The following is a 17,633-nucleotide window of genomic DNA, read 5'->3' as shown; positions in this document are numbered from 1 at the left end:
CAACAAACTGCTCAGACATAATCCCAATTAGGGGGCAACCCAAGCTGGATGTATCCAACTTTCCTAGTTTCTGCTTTGCAGTTCTCTATCTGAAGATCACCAAGTTGAATTTGTGGAGTGGTTTGCAAGCGCAAAGTCTTATCTTCCTTCACTGTGATGCCCACCAAAAAAAAAAATCCATTTTAAAATGATCAGATTTTTGAAATAGGAAGCAAAGTTCAATTTTTGAACCAATTTATTTTCAAAAAGCAGGTCTAATTACAAGGAACTACAAAGGAAGCAGCTTAATCCTTACAATTATCCAAACTGTTTGAAATAAGTAAAATAAAGTCAGTTGAAAGCAATACTTCTCCAGATACTTTGTCATGGCAGAATGAAATATTCACAGTGCACTTAGATCAAAAAAAATGCAACACACTTACATCTTTAAGCTGTGTGTCTATGGCCTTAATCGTCTTAACTTTTAAGTAAATGAACTAATTAAAACAGATGAAAATAAATCAACGTGATACAGAAATGCCATTGTTTTACTGGGCGAATGTAAATCTGTAAAAAAAAAATCAAATGATTATAAAGCACAAAATAATAAACAAAAGAAATGAAGAAGCTGCTGATATTTCATTGTAATTTACAAAACTATTTTGTTCCAGTATGAAAATCATCTTGTGGCAAACACCAACAGCAATGAAGCCCTAACTTAAAAAGCGTGCAACTTATAACCGTCCTAACTCTTGCTCTCAAATCTACTCAGAACAAAATTTAGTTCTTACAGACTCTGCTCCTAAGTTTCCTAATTTGTCCATTACAAAAGGCTACTTTTCTTCCCCAAATGCTGAGTGAATATTGAGCGGTTCAAAGCCGTCAGTCTGTAAAATATGAAGCTGCAGTGCCAGAAAGAGGTGGGAGTCTTGGGCAATGGTCCAGTTTCTACAACATGCGAGATTCGATCAGCCTTTCAAGGAGTTTTCTTTAATCATGCAATTGCGCTGAAGGACAAAAGTGATGATCAGATGTTAATTCCAATCTGCCACAGTGGGCGTTTTCAGTTCAGCATTTTCGGCAGAGGCCCAGCGGTCTGCTGGCAACTTGGTGTGCACCCAGGAGCCCTTGAGCAGACCTGAGATTCCCAGGGGAACCCAGCACACTCTAACCCTGGCCAATTACTCACTTGCAATGACGTGAATGCAATGATCAGTAAAACTTTCAAGCCTGTGCTTTTTGTCTCTTGCGGTTTTATGGAGATTATTCAGGAATTGGATGCGGGGGTGGTCAAGGCTAAATCAGTTTTGCTAATGTTCCTGATATCATTCCTATCTCTGACTTCAATCTGCTCACACTTTTGAAGGACTTTAATCATGATTCTCTTCTTATTTGTCCAGACAGTTTTGGATGCCATTTAACTAACATAAAAAACACAGAATACATCCTAACACCTCCCTTTTAGATTTCTCTCTCTGGCTTAATAATCTATGCTATTGAATTTGATTAACAGAAAGAAATGAAGAATCATTTTCATTACACACAGGCTCTAAATAAAAGTGGAAAATCTTAATTCAGAAGGATCATCCTATTTTATAGAAAAAAAAAATCAGTTTAATTTTTTTTTAAAAAAAGCATGTGCAAGTTCAACAGTTGTTGTCTGATGAAAGAACAATGGCAGATAATCATTTGAAGACACCCTGGAATGTTGGACAAACGTGAGTCTTCATTTTCTTCACAGCTTTTTTGACTTCCTTGCTCTTTTTGTCCCACCTGTGGATAACCGTCAGGAGGTTCTGTTTGTTCACCTTGCGGCCCATAATGAGGAAGTTACTGTTGAGATTGTCCAGCTGGTGGCAAGGACAGTCCGCCCCGTTCTTAATGTACAAGGTTAGCTTCTTCAGGTCCTTTTTCTTAAGCGGTCCGAGTTTCAGAGGCTTTTTCTTCTTCTGTGGTATGATTTTCCGATCTCCGTTCTCCTTCTTGACTTCCTTGATCTTCATTTTCAGAGCTTGAATAAAATAGAACAGGTGTTAATTGGAGGAGCCAACAAATGTCACCTTTACTAGTAATGGGCAACATTTTTATTAATCTCCCTTCAATAAGTGGAAACTCTATGGACTTTGTGCTTGACAATGTACTTCATGGAAGGATATTTGCTTTCAGTGCGATTTACAACCTTACATAGAAACTGGAAGCAGGAGTTAAAAGTTAAAGTTAATTTATTAGTCACAAGTAGGCTTACATTAACACTGCAATGAAGTTACTGCGAAAATCCCCTAGTTGCCACACTCCGACGCCTGTTCGGGTACACTGAGGGAGAATTTAGCATGGCCAATTCACCTAACCTGCACATCTTTGGACTGTGGGAGGAAACCGGAGCATCCGGAGGAACCCCATGCAGACATGGGGAGAATGTGCAAACTCCACTCAGACAGTGACCCAAGTCGGGAATCCAACCCGTGTCCCTGGTGCTGTGAGGCAGCAGTGCTAACCGCTGTGCCACCGTGCCGCACAGTAGGCCATTTGGCCCTTTGAACCTGCTCCACCATTTATTTTGATCATGGATGATCATCAAATTCAATATCCTGATCCCTCCTTCCCCCCCCCCCATATCTCTTGATCCCTTTAGCCCCAAGAGCTAGATCTAATATCTTCTTGAAATCACACAATGTTTTGCTTAATTATTACATGCATTTGGTGATCTTTGTACAGATGAAGTTTAAGTTTAGCTGCTATCAACAGAATTTCTTCAGATTCCAGGAAAAATATTTTAGGAAATCAAGAAGTTTTTAAATAATCCAATCTGCAGGGTCCACTTTGGCTCGTCTTAGGGACAACCTAAATTATAATGTTTGTAAAATGTTTGAATGGATGGAAGCTACAGCGTAACATGTTTTTAAGGGACCGAATGATGTAACATTTACAGCACAATCAAATAAACAACTTGGGCCAATTGTGTCATGCTGGTCTTTGTGCTCCATGTGCCAATTCCCATATTTTTCCATTCCTTTCTCCCTCACATCCTCCTCAAGAATGCATCTCTGCTATTCACCTTAACCACTCCAAGTGGAAGCAGGTTCCACTCTCTAAACCGCTGTCTGGGTAAAGAAACTCCTCCTGCATTCCTTGCTGGATTTGTTCATGTACCTTCTACAGTTTCAGTCTCCCGCATGGGCAGAAAAATCTCTCTACGTCTAGTCAAAAGATGTTGGCGAGCTGCCTGGGCTCTGTTACAACTGGAGTTTGAGTGTGCTTTTGCTCATCTTTTCAAAAGCAGAGAAAAAAAATCCTCCAACATGCTTTAGTAAAATTCTCTCTCAAGTTACGTGTGATCTGGTGAACCTCGACTGCACTGGATGCTTCGGACAACATGCATGTTGAACAGCTGCAATCCTGTGGGTGTGAATGTGGCATTGGCAGATGAAACCCGAAGACATTCAGTCCACTTCTTAACATGGCCCAGGAGGTTTGCATACTTTCTAACTCTGCTTCATACATATTGGAGAATATGTATGTCAGATTTTGTAATATGCTGTCCTCGTTAATCTCAACAGAGTGTGTTGCTTTGATGCTTTGCTTGTTAATGTAGTTTATAACTACCATTCCCCTCACCATTCCCCTCAAGGGCGGCATGGTAGCACAGTGGTTAGCACTGCTGCTTCACAGCTCCAGGGACCTGGGTTCGAATTCCCGGCTTGGGTCACTGTCTGTGTGGAGTTTGCACATTCTCCTCGTCTCTGCGTGGGTTTCCTCCGGGTGCTCCGGTTTCCTCCCACAGTCCAAAGATGTGCGGGTTAGGTTGATTGGCCATGCTAAAATTGCCCCTTAGTGTCCTGGGATGCGTAGATTAGAGGGATTAGTGAGTAAAATATATGGGGGTAGGGCCTGGGTGGGATTGTGGTCGGTGCAGACTCGATGGGCCGAATGGCCTCTTTCTGTACTGTAGGGTTTCTATTTCTACGTAACCAGACAAAGTCATGGAGTGGTTCAAAATGATTTATTGAAGGACTCTATAGCTATAGGACTCTGACTTCGGTCATCAAGGTCATTCAGAATCCAGAATACAGAAATACACAAGCAGTTATCGTTTCAAATTTGATTGCAAGTAATTACCATAGCACAATCAAGGTATAGGAGTTATCTCTAGCCACTCAATTAGATTAAGGTTACATCATTCATAAGGTACAGATATCAAAACCAATCACATCACCTTACGCTTGCTTAAATATAATATCCAATCCGTGCGAGGTTTTAATTGCATCAGTAGGGTATTGTTCCAACTATCTTTGGATACCCCAGATATGTCTGAATGTTAGAACACAAATCAATCCTCCCATTCCCAATGTCTGGTTTAATGGCCTCTCCCAGAATAAGACATCTACCCTCCTTTCAGGTATGTCACTCGGACAGTCGTCCTTTGTGGAAATAGCAGCTTACTATCCCAATGTGCATGTCCCCGCTATTAAACCCTGTGCAGGTGTTTTTTATGGTTTAACCCTTTCACTGGACAGTTATTAATATGGCTACTATTCTCCTCCATAATTATTAATATGGGTGTTACTCCACCTTAGGGTGAAAATATTCAACTGGTTTTAGTTTTAAATTGGATAGCTCACCGTGGTTGCACGGACCATGCAAGGTCCGTTGACCTCGGGCAGGATTTTCCGGCTTTGGAGCAAGCATGGCCGGAAAATCCCGCCCTTTGGTTCTGTTGCATTCCATGGTCGAGAGAAAGATCCACAGCCCAAGCCATGAGGCTAGTGTCTCAGAGTCATCTGAATCTAAAACTTTGCACAACCATGCTGTGTACATCCAGTTATTGGTTCAGTGCAACTCTGAGAAGCAATTTCTATCTTTTCCATGACGACGCACAGGTAACTTTCTCATTCTACTTCTTATTACTGGACGTAACCAGTATTTTTTTGTTGACTGTCATTCTCACATGACAACACTCAAAGAAACAGAAAGCTTCCATTTTCCTTGTGCTTCACCACAACCCCAGAAGGTTCCAAAGGGCTTCCCAACCCAAGGATTATGTTCAAGTCCAATGGAACCTTGGGAGCCAGTTTGCCCAGTGTCAAGTCCAGCCCCAGCAAATGACTGGTTCATTCAGTCTTCCCTTGTTGGTTACTGGTTAGGAAGGCAACGTGAGCCATCAGACTCCTCAAATGGCAAGAACTTTCACAACACCCAATCGTTGTCAGGAGAACGCGGTGTGACAAATCCATCAGGGTAAGCTTCAAAGTCTATTTTCACATCTTAAAATATTATTTTTGGCACCTTTTTTCTAAGTGGAATGCTGAGCTGTTGTTAGATCCACAGGGGATGAAGGGTGACTTGGAAGAGCTACTGAGCCCAAGACTCTGAAGGTGCTTAATTAACATTGATGAAAATAATAATTAACCTGAAGGACTTCAGAAGTGTAGTAATTTCAACTGTATTTAATGTTAGTGCCAGGAGTCTGAATTTACAGGGACATCATTTTGTAACAGGTAATCAAAATATTGAACAGAAACGGATACAAAAAAAGTTGCCTCTCAGAAATAAAATTTATTAAACACTCATCTTTTCAAAAGATTCTTTGATATGACCGTGAATCACAGCTGCAGAAAAGTTAAGTTTAAGTTTATGTATTAGTGTCACAAGTAGACTTACATTAACACTGCAACAAAGTTACTGTGAAAATCCCCGAGTCGCCACACTCCGGCACCTGTTCGGGTAACACTGCGGGAGAATTTAGCACGGCCAATGCACCTAACCACATCTTTCGGACTGTGGGAGGAAACCGGAGCACCCGGAGGAAACCCACGCAGACATGGGGAGAACGTGCAGATTCCGCACTGACAGTGACCCAAGTCGGGGATTGAACACGGGTCTCTGGCGCTGTGAGGCAGTTGTGCTAACCACTGTTGTGTTTGGCATCTGAAAACTCATTTTCCAACGTTCATTGATTCGTATTTCAAATCACAGAATCCCTATAGTGCAGAAAGAGGCTATTCTGCCCATCGAGCCTGCATCAACAACAATCCCACCCAGGCCCTAGCCTGTAACCCCACGTATTTACCCTGCTAATTTATGCCACTAATCTCCCTAACCGACACATCTTCAGACACTAAGGGGCAATTTAGCATGGCCAATCCACCTAACCCGCACATCTTTGGAGTGTGGGAGGAAACCGGAGCATCCGGAGGAAACCCACGTGGTCACGAGGAGAACATGCAAACTCCACACTGTTACCCAAGGTGGGAACTGAACCCAGGTCCCTGGAGCTGTGAGGCAGCAATGCGAACCACTGTGTCACCCAGACGGCAACGTTGTGAACTATAGTCTGAATCAGGGAACCTTTTGAAGGTAAGATCAGAAGATCCTCCTTATGCCCCTCCCCCATGCCAAGCTATGGCACATCCATACCCATTCGCGCACCATACACTGTGTAGAACCAATAAACCTGATAATGTCATAGGATGCGCAAAAAAAACATTTTTAAAAGAAAATGTCATTCATTGATAAATGTCCACTTTTTTTGAAAATACTTTTTAATGTCGGCTGATAAATGTGTGTCAGTCATTCATTAAAGTATCAACGGCAGAAACTGCAAGAACCTGAAACCTTGATCATGGTTAGATGGATTAGCCATGGGAAATATGTGGGGCGATGGGGAAAGGGTGGGTGAGAGGGCCTGGGTAAGATACTCTGTCAGAGAGTCAGTGCAGACTCGATGGGCCGAATGGCCTCCACTGCAATGTAGGTATTCGATGGGATTCTATGATGCTGTCAGGTGGGACTCACTGAAAAGTTGGGCTGACTCCATGAAAATTGTCAAGAACTGGGTCATGCCTGTCCCTTCAATGGAACGAGCCAGGTCCAGAATATCGCCTGTGGGCTTGCGACCTGAACGAACACTTAAAAATAAAACTCCCAAAAATCAGAGGCCCCCGGGTGTGGGATAGGAAATGTTGGATATCGGGCCGGGGCCGCCATTCTTATCCATTCTTATCCTGCTGGAAAATCCAGCCGATAATCTTCCTTTAAAAAAAAATTATGTTGAATGTTGTGGAATTAATACAGACGAAGGTACTAAGGGCAGAAATAACTCATTTTCTTTTTGTTCATTCTCGTGGCACGAGTGTTGAAGGCTTTTGTTGCCCATCTCTTATTGCTCGAGGTGATTTTCTTGAAGTGCTGATAACATGGTGACACCATGTTGCTCCGTTTCTTATTTCAGCAATATATTTGTTCAGCTTCCCAGCAACTTAAATACTAACCCATTCCCTCCCACTATCTATTCAGCTTCTTGCAAGACCCGGTGAGTGTCGTTAGTGCCTTTTGAAGCAATCTGCTCCAAAACTCTTGCTGGCAAATCTATCCTACAAAGAATGGTATAACACAGCAACAGGCCCCTTCGGCCGACCAAGCCTGCGCCGATATATGGTTTCTATCCCTCTGTTCGCCTCTCGTTCGTATGTCTATCAAGATACGTCTTGAATGTTGCTAACGTGCCAGTTTCCACCAGCTCCACTAGCAGTGCCTTCCAGCACCCACCACCATCTGCGAAAAACTTTCCCCTAAAATCACCCCTTCTCATTTTAAAATTGTGCCCTCTTGACCTTTCCACCCTGGGAAAAAGTAAAGAGCTACATCAGCTGTAGAACCAAAATTTCAAACATTTCCTTTCCTTTTTAAAAAGAAGTACCATTCATGAAGAAAAATTGAACAGGAACAATAAAACCATTGCGCTCAAAATCTACTGATCACAGATTAGGGTCCTATTCATTTAAAAATAAGCCAAGGTGCAGATGCATCGAATTTATGGTTCTGCACTCTGAGTTGTGCAAGAAATGCTGCTTTGTTTGAGGTCACTGCTGTTAGCATCTGAGGATGAAATCAGAGGACATTGCTGCAGGAATTCTCCAAGGCCCTGCCCAAGGCACAACTGTCTTCAGCTGCTCATTAATGACTTTTAGGCGGGAAGTTTGAGGGGAAGCTATTCACTGATGATTGCAGCTTTCAGTTCCATTCCCGATTCCTCACATCATGAAATAATATCTGCCTGCGTGCTGTTGCAACTAGACAACCTGACTTTGGGCAAGCAAATGACAAATTATATTAGTGCCGCACAAGTTGCAGACACTGAGCAGTTGTGGCACGGTGGCACAGTGGTTAGCACTGCTGCCTCAGAGCACCAGGGACCCGGGTTCAATTCTGGCCTTGGGTCACTGTCTGTGGGGAGTCTGTATGTTCTCCCCGTGTCTGTGCGGGTTTCCTCCGGGTGCTCCGGTTTCCTCCCATGCTCCAAAGATATGCGAGTTAGGTTGAGCGGCCATGCTAAATTGCTCCTTAGTGTCAGGGGGACCAGCAGGGTAAATACGTGGGGCTGAGGGGATAGGGCCTGGCTGGGTTTGTTGTCAATACGGACTCGATGGGCCGAATGGACTCTTTCTATGATTCTATGCTGTTGTTTCCTCCCACAGTCCAAAGATGTGCAGGTTAGGTGGACTGACCATGCTAAATTGTCCCTTTGTGTCTCGAAATGTGTGTGTTTGAGGCGTTAGCGGGATGAATACGTGGAGTTACGGGGATGGGGCCCGGATGGGGTGCTCTGGCGGAGAATTGGTGCAGACTCGATGGGCCAAATGGTCTCCTTCTGCACTGTAGGGATTCTATGAGTTCCAAGTCCAGCCATTTCCCCATGACTTTCAAAAGCATTACCATCACCTTTGCCTTTTCCAGAACAGCTAGGTAAGGGCCGTAAATGCTGGTCTTTCCACTGAGACCTATATCTGAGAATGATTAAAAAGGAATTTTCCAGCAGTGCTCGTGCCCAGACTGGAAAATCCTGTCCAAGGTCAACAGACCTTTGCATGGTCCACCCCCCAATTCCCATAGCGGGTGGGACAGGAAAATTCTGGTCATTGAATTCATATTAAGTACTTTTAGTCTGGATGTCATCTACAGCCTCCTGTCCTTACGTGTCCTAGTTTAGTTGTTTATTCTAAACCCAGTTGATATCATAATCTGTATCAGACCTGGTTGCAAGTTTTACTGCAAGCTTGCCAAATTTTTCTTCGGATGACTTACTTGATTTTTAAAAAACTATAAAAACACACACAACTTGATAGATTTGTTGAATGTCTTAGTCTTTCACTCTCTGAAAGGCTGACTTGTGGAAATGTTTAGATGTTGTCAGTGATGCATGTTACGGTTTGCCTCGGTTGATAACGCACATAATTGCACAATGCTTATTTTTTGCCTGACTGGGTTGGATGTGTTAAATTTTGGGCCCCCCAGTGGGTTGCAAGGTTGATGCCTAATGCACGGCGGCCATGATCATCTAAAAAAAGAGAAAGGTCAAACTCAGACAGGAAGGCAGTAGAAGTGCTGCAAACAGTCTCTGTTGCTTCAGGAGGGAGAGAGGAATAGCGTAACATTGCCCAGTTCTGATTTTCTGCTAGAAAGTGCACTTATTGATATTCATCAGCCCCATCACTTACACCACTGACTGACTTGCCACTTACACTCATGGAGAATCAGCCATATCGATGAGATACAAACCATGGTCGGCACAGTGGCACCGTGGTTAGCACTGCTGCCTCACAGCGCCAGGGACCCGGGTTCGATTCCTGGCTTGGGTCACTATCTGTGCGGAGTCTGCACGTTCTCCCCGTGTCTGCGTGTGTTTCCTCTGGGAGGAAGCCGGAGCACCCACAGTCCAAAAATGTGCGGGTAAGCTGGATTGGTCATGCTAAATTGCTCTTTAGTGTTGGGGGGGATTAGTAGGGTAACTGTGTGGCGTTACAGGGATGGGGCCTAGGTGGGATTGTTGTCACTGCAGTCTCGATGGGCCAAATGGCCACTTTCTGCACTGTAGGTATTCTATGATTCTAAGTTCTTCCCCCAAGCCACATCCTAGCTTGAACCATCATCTGCATGAGAAGGGAAACTGGGTGAAGGTTGTTGTTATATGTTCATGCAGTGCAACGTGACACATTTTATAGCCATGAAATGGAGCATCATGTGTTTGGAAGACTACATGTGGTACGCACCCGAAAGAAATACACCACTTCATGGGCAATGCCTCATAACATAGGGCGACACAGTGGTTAGCACTGCTGCCTCACAGCCCCAGGGATCCGGGTTCGAATCCCAGCTTGGGTCACTGTCTGTGTGGAGTTTGAACGTTCTCCCCGTAGCTGCGTGGATTTCCGCTGGGTGCTCCGGTTTCCTCCCACATTCCAAAGATGTGCGGGTTAGGTGGATTGGCCGTGCTAAATTGCCCCTTAGTGTCAGGGGGACTAGCCAGAGTAAATGCATGGTGTTATGGGGATAGTGTCTGGGTGGGATAGTGGTTGGTGCAGACTGTCGTTTCTTTTGTTCTATTCTGTCTTTTCCCTCTCCTCCTCCCCACTCCTCTACACTTTTGGTGCAGATATTGTCTACCCATGACCTTCCTGATGTTAACAATTAACAGAGCACCCTAATTAAGTGGTGCCATTACCACAGCATATTTTGCAGAAGAATGCTCCAAGCAGGGAAATTTGCTCACTGGGAGTTCATATCTGGATTAATTTTAACAGACAGAAAATCACAGTATTCATCCCAGTCCATGTTTTACCAATATAGAATCATAGAATTCCTACCATGTCGAACAAGGCCATTTGGCCCATCGAGCTTGCACTGACAACAATCCCACCCAGGTCCCATCCCCGTAACCCCACATATTTACAGTCCTAATCCCCCTGACACTAAGGGGCAATTTATCATGGCCAATCAACCTAACCCACACATCTTTGGAGTGTGGGAGGAAACCGGAGCACCCAGAGGAAACCCACGCAGACACGGGGAGAAGGTGCAAACCCCACACAGACAGTCACCCGAGGCCGGAATTGAACCCGGGTCCCTGGCGCTGTGAGGCAGGCAGCAGTGCTAACCACTGTGCTGCCCCAAAATACTCTTGGACTCGGGCAAGGAAGACTCCCTGCTTGTTGAACACTTCTGTAAAACCAGCCTTCAGGTCTTCAAGCTTATATAAAGGAAAAATACTATCGTTTGCAGCCAATATGCCTGAAAATATCTTTTTTTTGGGGGTGAACTTGGATATTTATTCAGAATTGTTGCCTTTGGAAGTGTAAAGGGTGAACATCAGAAGCAACAGTATTGTCGGATCATAGGAGTATACAGTGCAGAAGAAGCCCTTTGCAAGAAACACCTGGAGTCCCACCTAATCCCATCTACCAGCACTTGGCCCATCGCCTTGAATGTTATGATGTGCCAAATGGTAATCCAGATACTTTTTAAAGGATGTGAGGCAACCTGCCTCTACCACCCTCCAAGGCAGCGCATTCCATCACTACCCTGTGGGTAAAAAGGTTTTTCCTCACATCACCCCGAAACCTCCTGCCCCTCACCTTGAACCGAAACCCCCCCTGGTGACTGACCCTTCAACTAAGGCAAACAGCTGCTCCTTATCCGCTCTGTCCATGTCCCTCATAATCTTGTAATAATACAGAACTGTGTAACAGATCTGGAGAGCGGGTTGTGCAGGGTTCCTAACGTACATGTGATGATGTAAACAAACAATGGTTCTAACAAACTACAGTCTTCAGTAGCTGGGGAGGAGGGAGATGGGAGCATTGATCGGGAGGCGGGGGGTGCCACGACTGGGAGGTGGGGGGTGGGACGAGATGTCTGGAAGGGTAGGGGAGTGAGATATCTCCCAGTGTATTATCTGTGTACTCTTGAAAACAGTTAGTGCATTGGGAGATTGGTGCATGTGCCCTCTAGCCGCCAGCAGCCATCTTCCCAGCGTGAATAGACTCCATCCACTCCCCCTACTGGCGAGAATCACACTTTGCCTCTTTTTTTTCTCTTAGTAAGATCATGTCTGAGAGCATGCCCAAAAGATGGGTGTGATTCTCTCCCATTTTCATGCTCGTTTGGCACGTAGAATGTTTTTAATAAGATCGCCCTCAGTTTCTCTGCTGGCAGCACTAACCAGTTCGGCCTCCAGCTGGAGTATTGTATCCAGTATGGGACCCATACAACCAAGGATTTGGAGAAATTTTGCCAGATTTGGAACGAGACTTGATACGAGAGGGTGTGAGACTTAACTTGAAGAAACTCAAGACTGGGATTGTTCTCCTCAGAGCAGTGAAGGTTGAGGGGTTATTTAATGGAGCTTTTCAAAACCACGAAGAGTTTTGATTGAGTGGAGAAGGAGATTATTTTTATTCCCTGTGGCAGGAAATCAAGAAATGAAACAAAGTCATTTAAGATAATTGGCAAAAGAACCATAGGTGAACCAAGGTGACATAATGATGCAGCAAGTTTTCATAAACTGGGACGCACCACCTCAAAGTATGGAAGAAGTAGATTCAATAAATTTCAAAACACACCATGTGATAAACATTTGAAAGGTCAAATTGAGCGGCTATGGGCAAAAACACAGGATGAAATAGTTCGCTCTTTCAAAGAACTGGTATACAGTCTCGATGGGCCAAATGATCTCCCTTGGTGCTGCATATATTACTACTATGGTGACAGGATCATAAAATAAAACTGGTGGGGCTTGTCTGGGGCCAGGGGGTGGGGGCTGGGGGACTGGGTCACTGTGTATTTTGTCCATTCACTAGTCCACCAGCACCTAAAGCAACTGCTCATTGCTGGTTTACCAAAAATCTTTCCCACCGCTTAGAGAATGGAGAAAAACAGAAGCAACCATGCATTTGCCAATGCATCCCCAGAAAAGGCAATCTCACAGAGTGTGGCAATTGGAAGGGAGTGACCTTCCTGTCAATACCAGGTAAAAGTCGACTGCTTTACCCAATGCACTGTAGATGGTGAACGTGGAGAAGAACAGGCAGGCTTCAGACTAACACACTGTGCTGAGCAGACGTTTACACAACAGCGCATTCATAGAATCCCTACAGTGCAGAAGAGGCCATTGGGCCCATCGAGTCTGCACCGACTCTCTGAAACAATGGCCGGAATTTCACCGTCCCGTCCCCCACGGGAATCGTGGGTGCGGGGTGGAGCTTGAGAAGATCCATTGATCTTGGGTGGGATTTTATGGTTTCGGGACGAGCGAGGCTGTGAATTTCCGCCCAGGATCTTACCGAGGCCCTCTCCCCTGCCCTATCCCCATAACCGCACACATTTATCTTGGCTAATCCCCCTAACCTGCACATCTTGGGACACTAAGGGGCAATTGAGCATGGCCAATTCGCTTAACTTGCATATCTTTGGACTGTAGAAGGAAACTGGAACACCCGGAGGAAACCCAAGCAGACATGAGAAGAATGTGCAAAATGTGCAAAGAGCGGCACGGTGGCACAGTGGTTAGCACTGCTGCCTCACAGCACCTCGGACCTGGGTTCAATTCTGGCCTTGGGTCACTGTCTGTGCGGAGTTTGCACATTCTCTCCGTGTCTGCTTGGGTTTCCTCTGGGTGCTCCAGTTTCCTCCCACAGTCCAACGATTTGTGGGTTAGGTTGATTAGCCATGCTCAATTGACCCTAGAGTCAGGGGATTAGCAGGGTGAATATGTGGGGTTGCGGGAATAGGACCTGGGTGGGATTGTGGACGGTGCAGACTCAATGGGCCGAATGGCCTCCTTCTGCACTGTGGGAGTTCGATGATATGATGATCCACACGGACAGTCACCTGAGGCTGGAATTGAACCCGGATCCCTGCCGCTGTGAGGCGGCAGTGGTAACCACTGTGCCACTGTGCACAATAAACTGTGAATTGAGAACTGCCAAGAGTACCCTCCCCCTGATCTCCGCCATCAGCTTAACCAAGGCTTTTGATGATGGAAAATTCTCTCTTCGTATGCGCACCCCCACGCCCCCGCCCCCCTCAACCCACCACCCAACAAATGTTTTTGTCAATCAGAATAAAGCCAACTTTGGAGAGGACTTCACTCATCTGCATAGTGCCATGAATATCAGGGAGCCACAGACAAAGGAATCAATGTCCCTCTGTTTCTCCTTCTGTGGATCCGTTTATATTTTATCTGCAAAGCAATTAATATTTGCGGTGCCTTTGGAAACAACTGATTTGAAAGAGATACAGGGAAAAGTCTCACAATAGCAGGTTAAAGTCCATGAGCTTTCGGAGTGCTGCTCCTTCACCAGGTGAGTGAAGTGGTGGGTTCACAAACACAGCATATAGGGGCAAAGACATAATTGCAAGATAATGGTTGGAATGTAAGTCTTTACAGGTAATCAAGTCTTTACAGGTACGGACAGTGCAAGTGGAGAGAGGGATAATTGCAGGTTAAAGAGGTGTGAATAGTCTCAAGCCAGGACAGTTAGTGAGATTTTGCAAGCCCAGGCAAGTCGTGGGGGTTACATGTAGTGTGACATGAACCCAAGATCCCGGTTGAGGCCATCCTCATCCATGCGGAACTTGGCTATCAGTTTCTGCTCGGTGATTCTGCGTTGAATGAGGTAGCGAGCACAGAAACTCAAAGGACCAAATTAATCTTAAAGAGCTGTAATCATTGACCAGCTTCATTGTGGCCTAGATGGTGTCTTGCAATGAAGACAAGAAACTCAGTGCAAGAATAGACAACTTAAAAAGATTTTCAACAGTAAATATCTTGACAACAAAGCTTAGGTTCTGTGCTCCCCTGTAAGGTTGTGAATCTTGGAAATTACACCTTTGATCCCATTTGTCTTTGAAGGATTCTCAGCATACACTGGGTGGATTTGTTTTCCCAACTCTGAACGAATAAAATATTCAGAACAGCCCCCAGGTTCATCCATCATCTGTAATAGATGGCTCAGCTGCTTGGCCTTATCATCTAGGTGTCCAAATCACCAACAACCTGTCCTGGTCCCTCAGTCCACCTAACCAACTTAAAAAGATTTTCAACAGTAAATATCTTGACAACAAAGCTTAGGTTCTGTGCTCCCCTGTAAGGTTGTGAATCTTGGAAATTACACCTTTGATCCCATTTGTCTTTGATCCCTCCATGCTGATGCTATAGTTAAGAAAGCTCACCAATGCCTCTACTTTCTCAGGAGGCTAAGGAAATTCGGCAGGTCAGCTATGACTCTCACCAATTTTTACAGATGCACCTAGAAAGCATCCTTTCTGAATATATCACAGCTTGTTATGGCTCCTGCTCTGCCCAAGACCACAAGGAACTGCAAAGGGTCATGAATGAAGCCCAGTCCATCACACAAACCAGCCTCCCACCCATTAACTCCGCTGCCTCAGAAAAGCAGCCAGCATAATCAAGGACCCCATGTTCCCTGGTCATCTCTTCCACCTTCTTCTGTTGGGAAAAAGATACAAAAGTCTGAGGTCACATACCAACCGACTCAAGAACAGCTTCTTCCCTGCTGCCATCAGACCTTTGAATGGACTTACCTCGCATTAAGTTGATATTTCTCCACACTCTAGCTATGACTGCAACACTACATTCTGCACCCTCTCCTTTCCCCCTATGTATTCTATGAATGGTATGTTTTGTCTGTATACCGCACAAGAAACAATACTTGTCACTGTATCCCAATACATGTGACAATATTAAATCAAACCAAATCGAATCTGACTTCTGTCATTGCGAGCTGCTCATCAATTCATACAACAGGCCCTTACTGGTAAAGGGTGACCCAGGCTGTCACAGTCAAGAGCCAGAATTTTACTGCCTCGCTCGCCCGAGGCTCGTAAGATCCCACCCGAGGCCAACGGAGAATGCCGTTCTGCGAGCCTCCCCCGCCCTGATTCTGGGGCAGGCAAGACGGTATAATTCCGGCCAAGAACTCCAGCTGGTCAGTTGACACTGGAGCAGCACAAAAACATTGGCTGTGGACAGGAGACAATGAAGTGCTTTGACTCCCTCATAAATCCCTGAGCTGCCGGGGCTACTAAACTGAAGTAATCACCATTATTTTTATGGAACCCATCATGCTATATAAAGAGGATGGAATCCAAAGTACAGGGTAGCATCTGCTCTCACTGCACGGTCGCTGTTGTCACGTAGGTCGCCATTAATGACAGCCATGGTTCATCGCTGTCTACAAGTCAGAAAGCTGTCGGTTAAACTCCACTCGAGACATGAGCACATAATCCCGGCTGAGATTTCAGTACAGTGTTGAGGGAATGCTGCACTGTTGGTGTCGGAGCTTTATTTTGGACCATCAGTTTAGCTGGTCAGTCAGCACAGAAGCTCAAGGGGCCAGATTCATCTCAGAGGACTGTAATCATTGACCTGTATGACAACTCCTCAATGCACTGCATTGGATATGAAGCCCAAGCTCAGGAAATATACTATATAAATGCAAGCCTTTATTTCCTCATTAAATACATCCTGTGCAGATGTGATTTGTGGTACATTCCAACTGCAACTTCTTCGGCCATAAGTTTTATTTTAATGACTGATCCTATGCTTAAAGCACCTCTACAGACAATTCCATTGTTCGTAATCAAGCATCGCGTTTCTTACACTGCATGCGTAAGAATAAAGGGGAATTGTTTGGTAAAGACTGTAAAGCTATAATGAATAATCATTTACATTAAGCACTTGTTCTTCTGTCTGCATCTGTGTATTTTGTTTGCATTTTAATTGCGTAGCAATTAGTCCTTGTGGTGTCTTTGGAGACAACTGACTCAAAAACGTTGGTGACACAGAAACTCCAGGGATTGAATTAAACTCAGAGGGGTTGTAATCATTGACCAGATTAATCTTCAGCTTCATTGTGGTCTAGATGGTGCCTTGCAATGAAGACTCCTCCAGGCCAATAAGGATGACACCATCCAGCACTTACTATTTAAATTTTAGACAAAATGTATTTTAACATTGACAGAACGGAAAACTGTAAAACAAAGCACAGACTGTTTGGGGAAAAAAATTTTTTTCAAGATTTTGTGCGTGGGTCATGCTAAATTCTCCCTCAGTGTACCTGATCAGGCGCTGGAGTGTGGCGACTCAGGGATTTTCACAATAACTTCATTGCAATGTTAATGTAAGCCTACTTGTGACACTAATAAATAAAGTTTAAAACTTGCACTGTCCCATATTTACAGATGGATTGTAAGGACACAACAAACTGAGCTTGCTGATTTCCTAATTTTGTTCTCTTTAAAATCGGTCTTCAATCTATTAAAAAAAAGGGACGTGAACAGCATCCTCTATGTTACTGATAGATAGAATCATACTTTCAACAATGCTATAATTCTTAGCTGCAAGAGTAATTCTGGACTTCTAGTTCTGTAGAGACTGGGAAGCGATTGTTGCTGATTGTACACGTGATACCTGGTATTGTGTGTTCACCTCTGATCAATCACATCTGAAAAATGTCAAGAACTCAATACAGTGGAATTGCTCCCTGCTAGTTTGTGAACTGCTCCTTCTGCACTCTTTAGTCCACCTACTCATCACCTCATGCACATTTGTCCCCCCCAAATGTTTCACCAGCCACTGTTCACTCACTTGGCTCCCTGTTCTCATCTCACTCCTCATCCTGACCCATACAACCTCCTGCTCATCCCTAGGTCTCTGTTCTTGGGAAATCTGGTGACATCTATTATAATCATTGTATTCAGTGCGCGTTTTTCCCACCACTCGGATGAACAGTGGAATACCATTCATTCTGGAACTGGCCCAAAGTGAATTCAGTTGGTAAGCTCAAGTGTTTCCAAGA

At 44.6% G+C, this 17,633-nt stretch overlaps 1 protein-coding gene across 1 annotated transcript in view; it reads right to left on the bottom strand.

The window, feature by feature from the left end:
- Positions 1-201: 201 nt before the first annotated feature.
- Positions 202-17,633, bottom strand: part of sfrp1a (secreted frizzled-related protein 1a) — a 131,179-nt gene continuing 113,747 nt past the window's right edge. Inside the window, exon 3 of the mRNA XM_078239383.1 lies at positions 202-1,990. Within this exon, the coding sequence (XP_078095509.1) occupies positions 1,665-1,990 (326 nt within the window). The 3' untranslated portion in view covers positions 202-1,664. The remainder of the gene's footprint in view (positions 1,991-17,633) is intronic.

The sequence above is a fragment of the Mustelus asterias genome, chromosome 22 (genome assembly GCF_964213995.1).
Source record: "Mustelus asterias chromosome 22, sMusAst1.hap1.1, whole genome shotgun sequence".
Classification (NCBI taxonomy): Eukaryota; Metazoa; Chordata; class Chondrichthyes; order Carcharhiniformes; family Triakidae; genus Mustelus; species Mustelus asterias.
The sequence above is the reverse complement of the archived record's forward strand: the minus strand, read 5'-3'. Positions and strand labels throughout refer to the sequence as shown.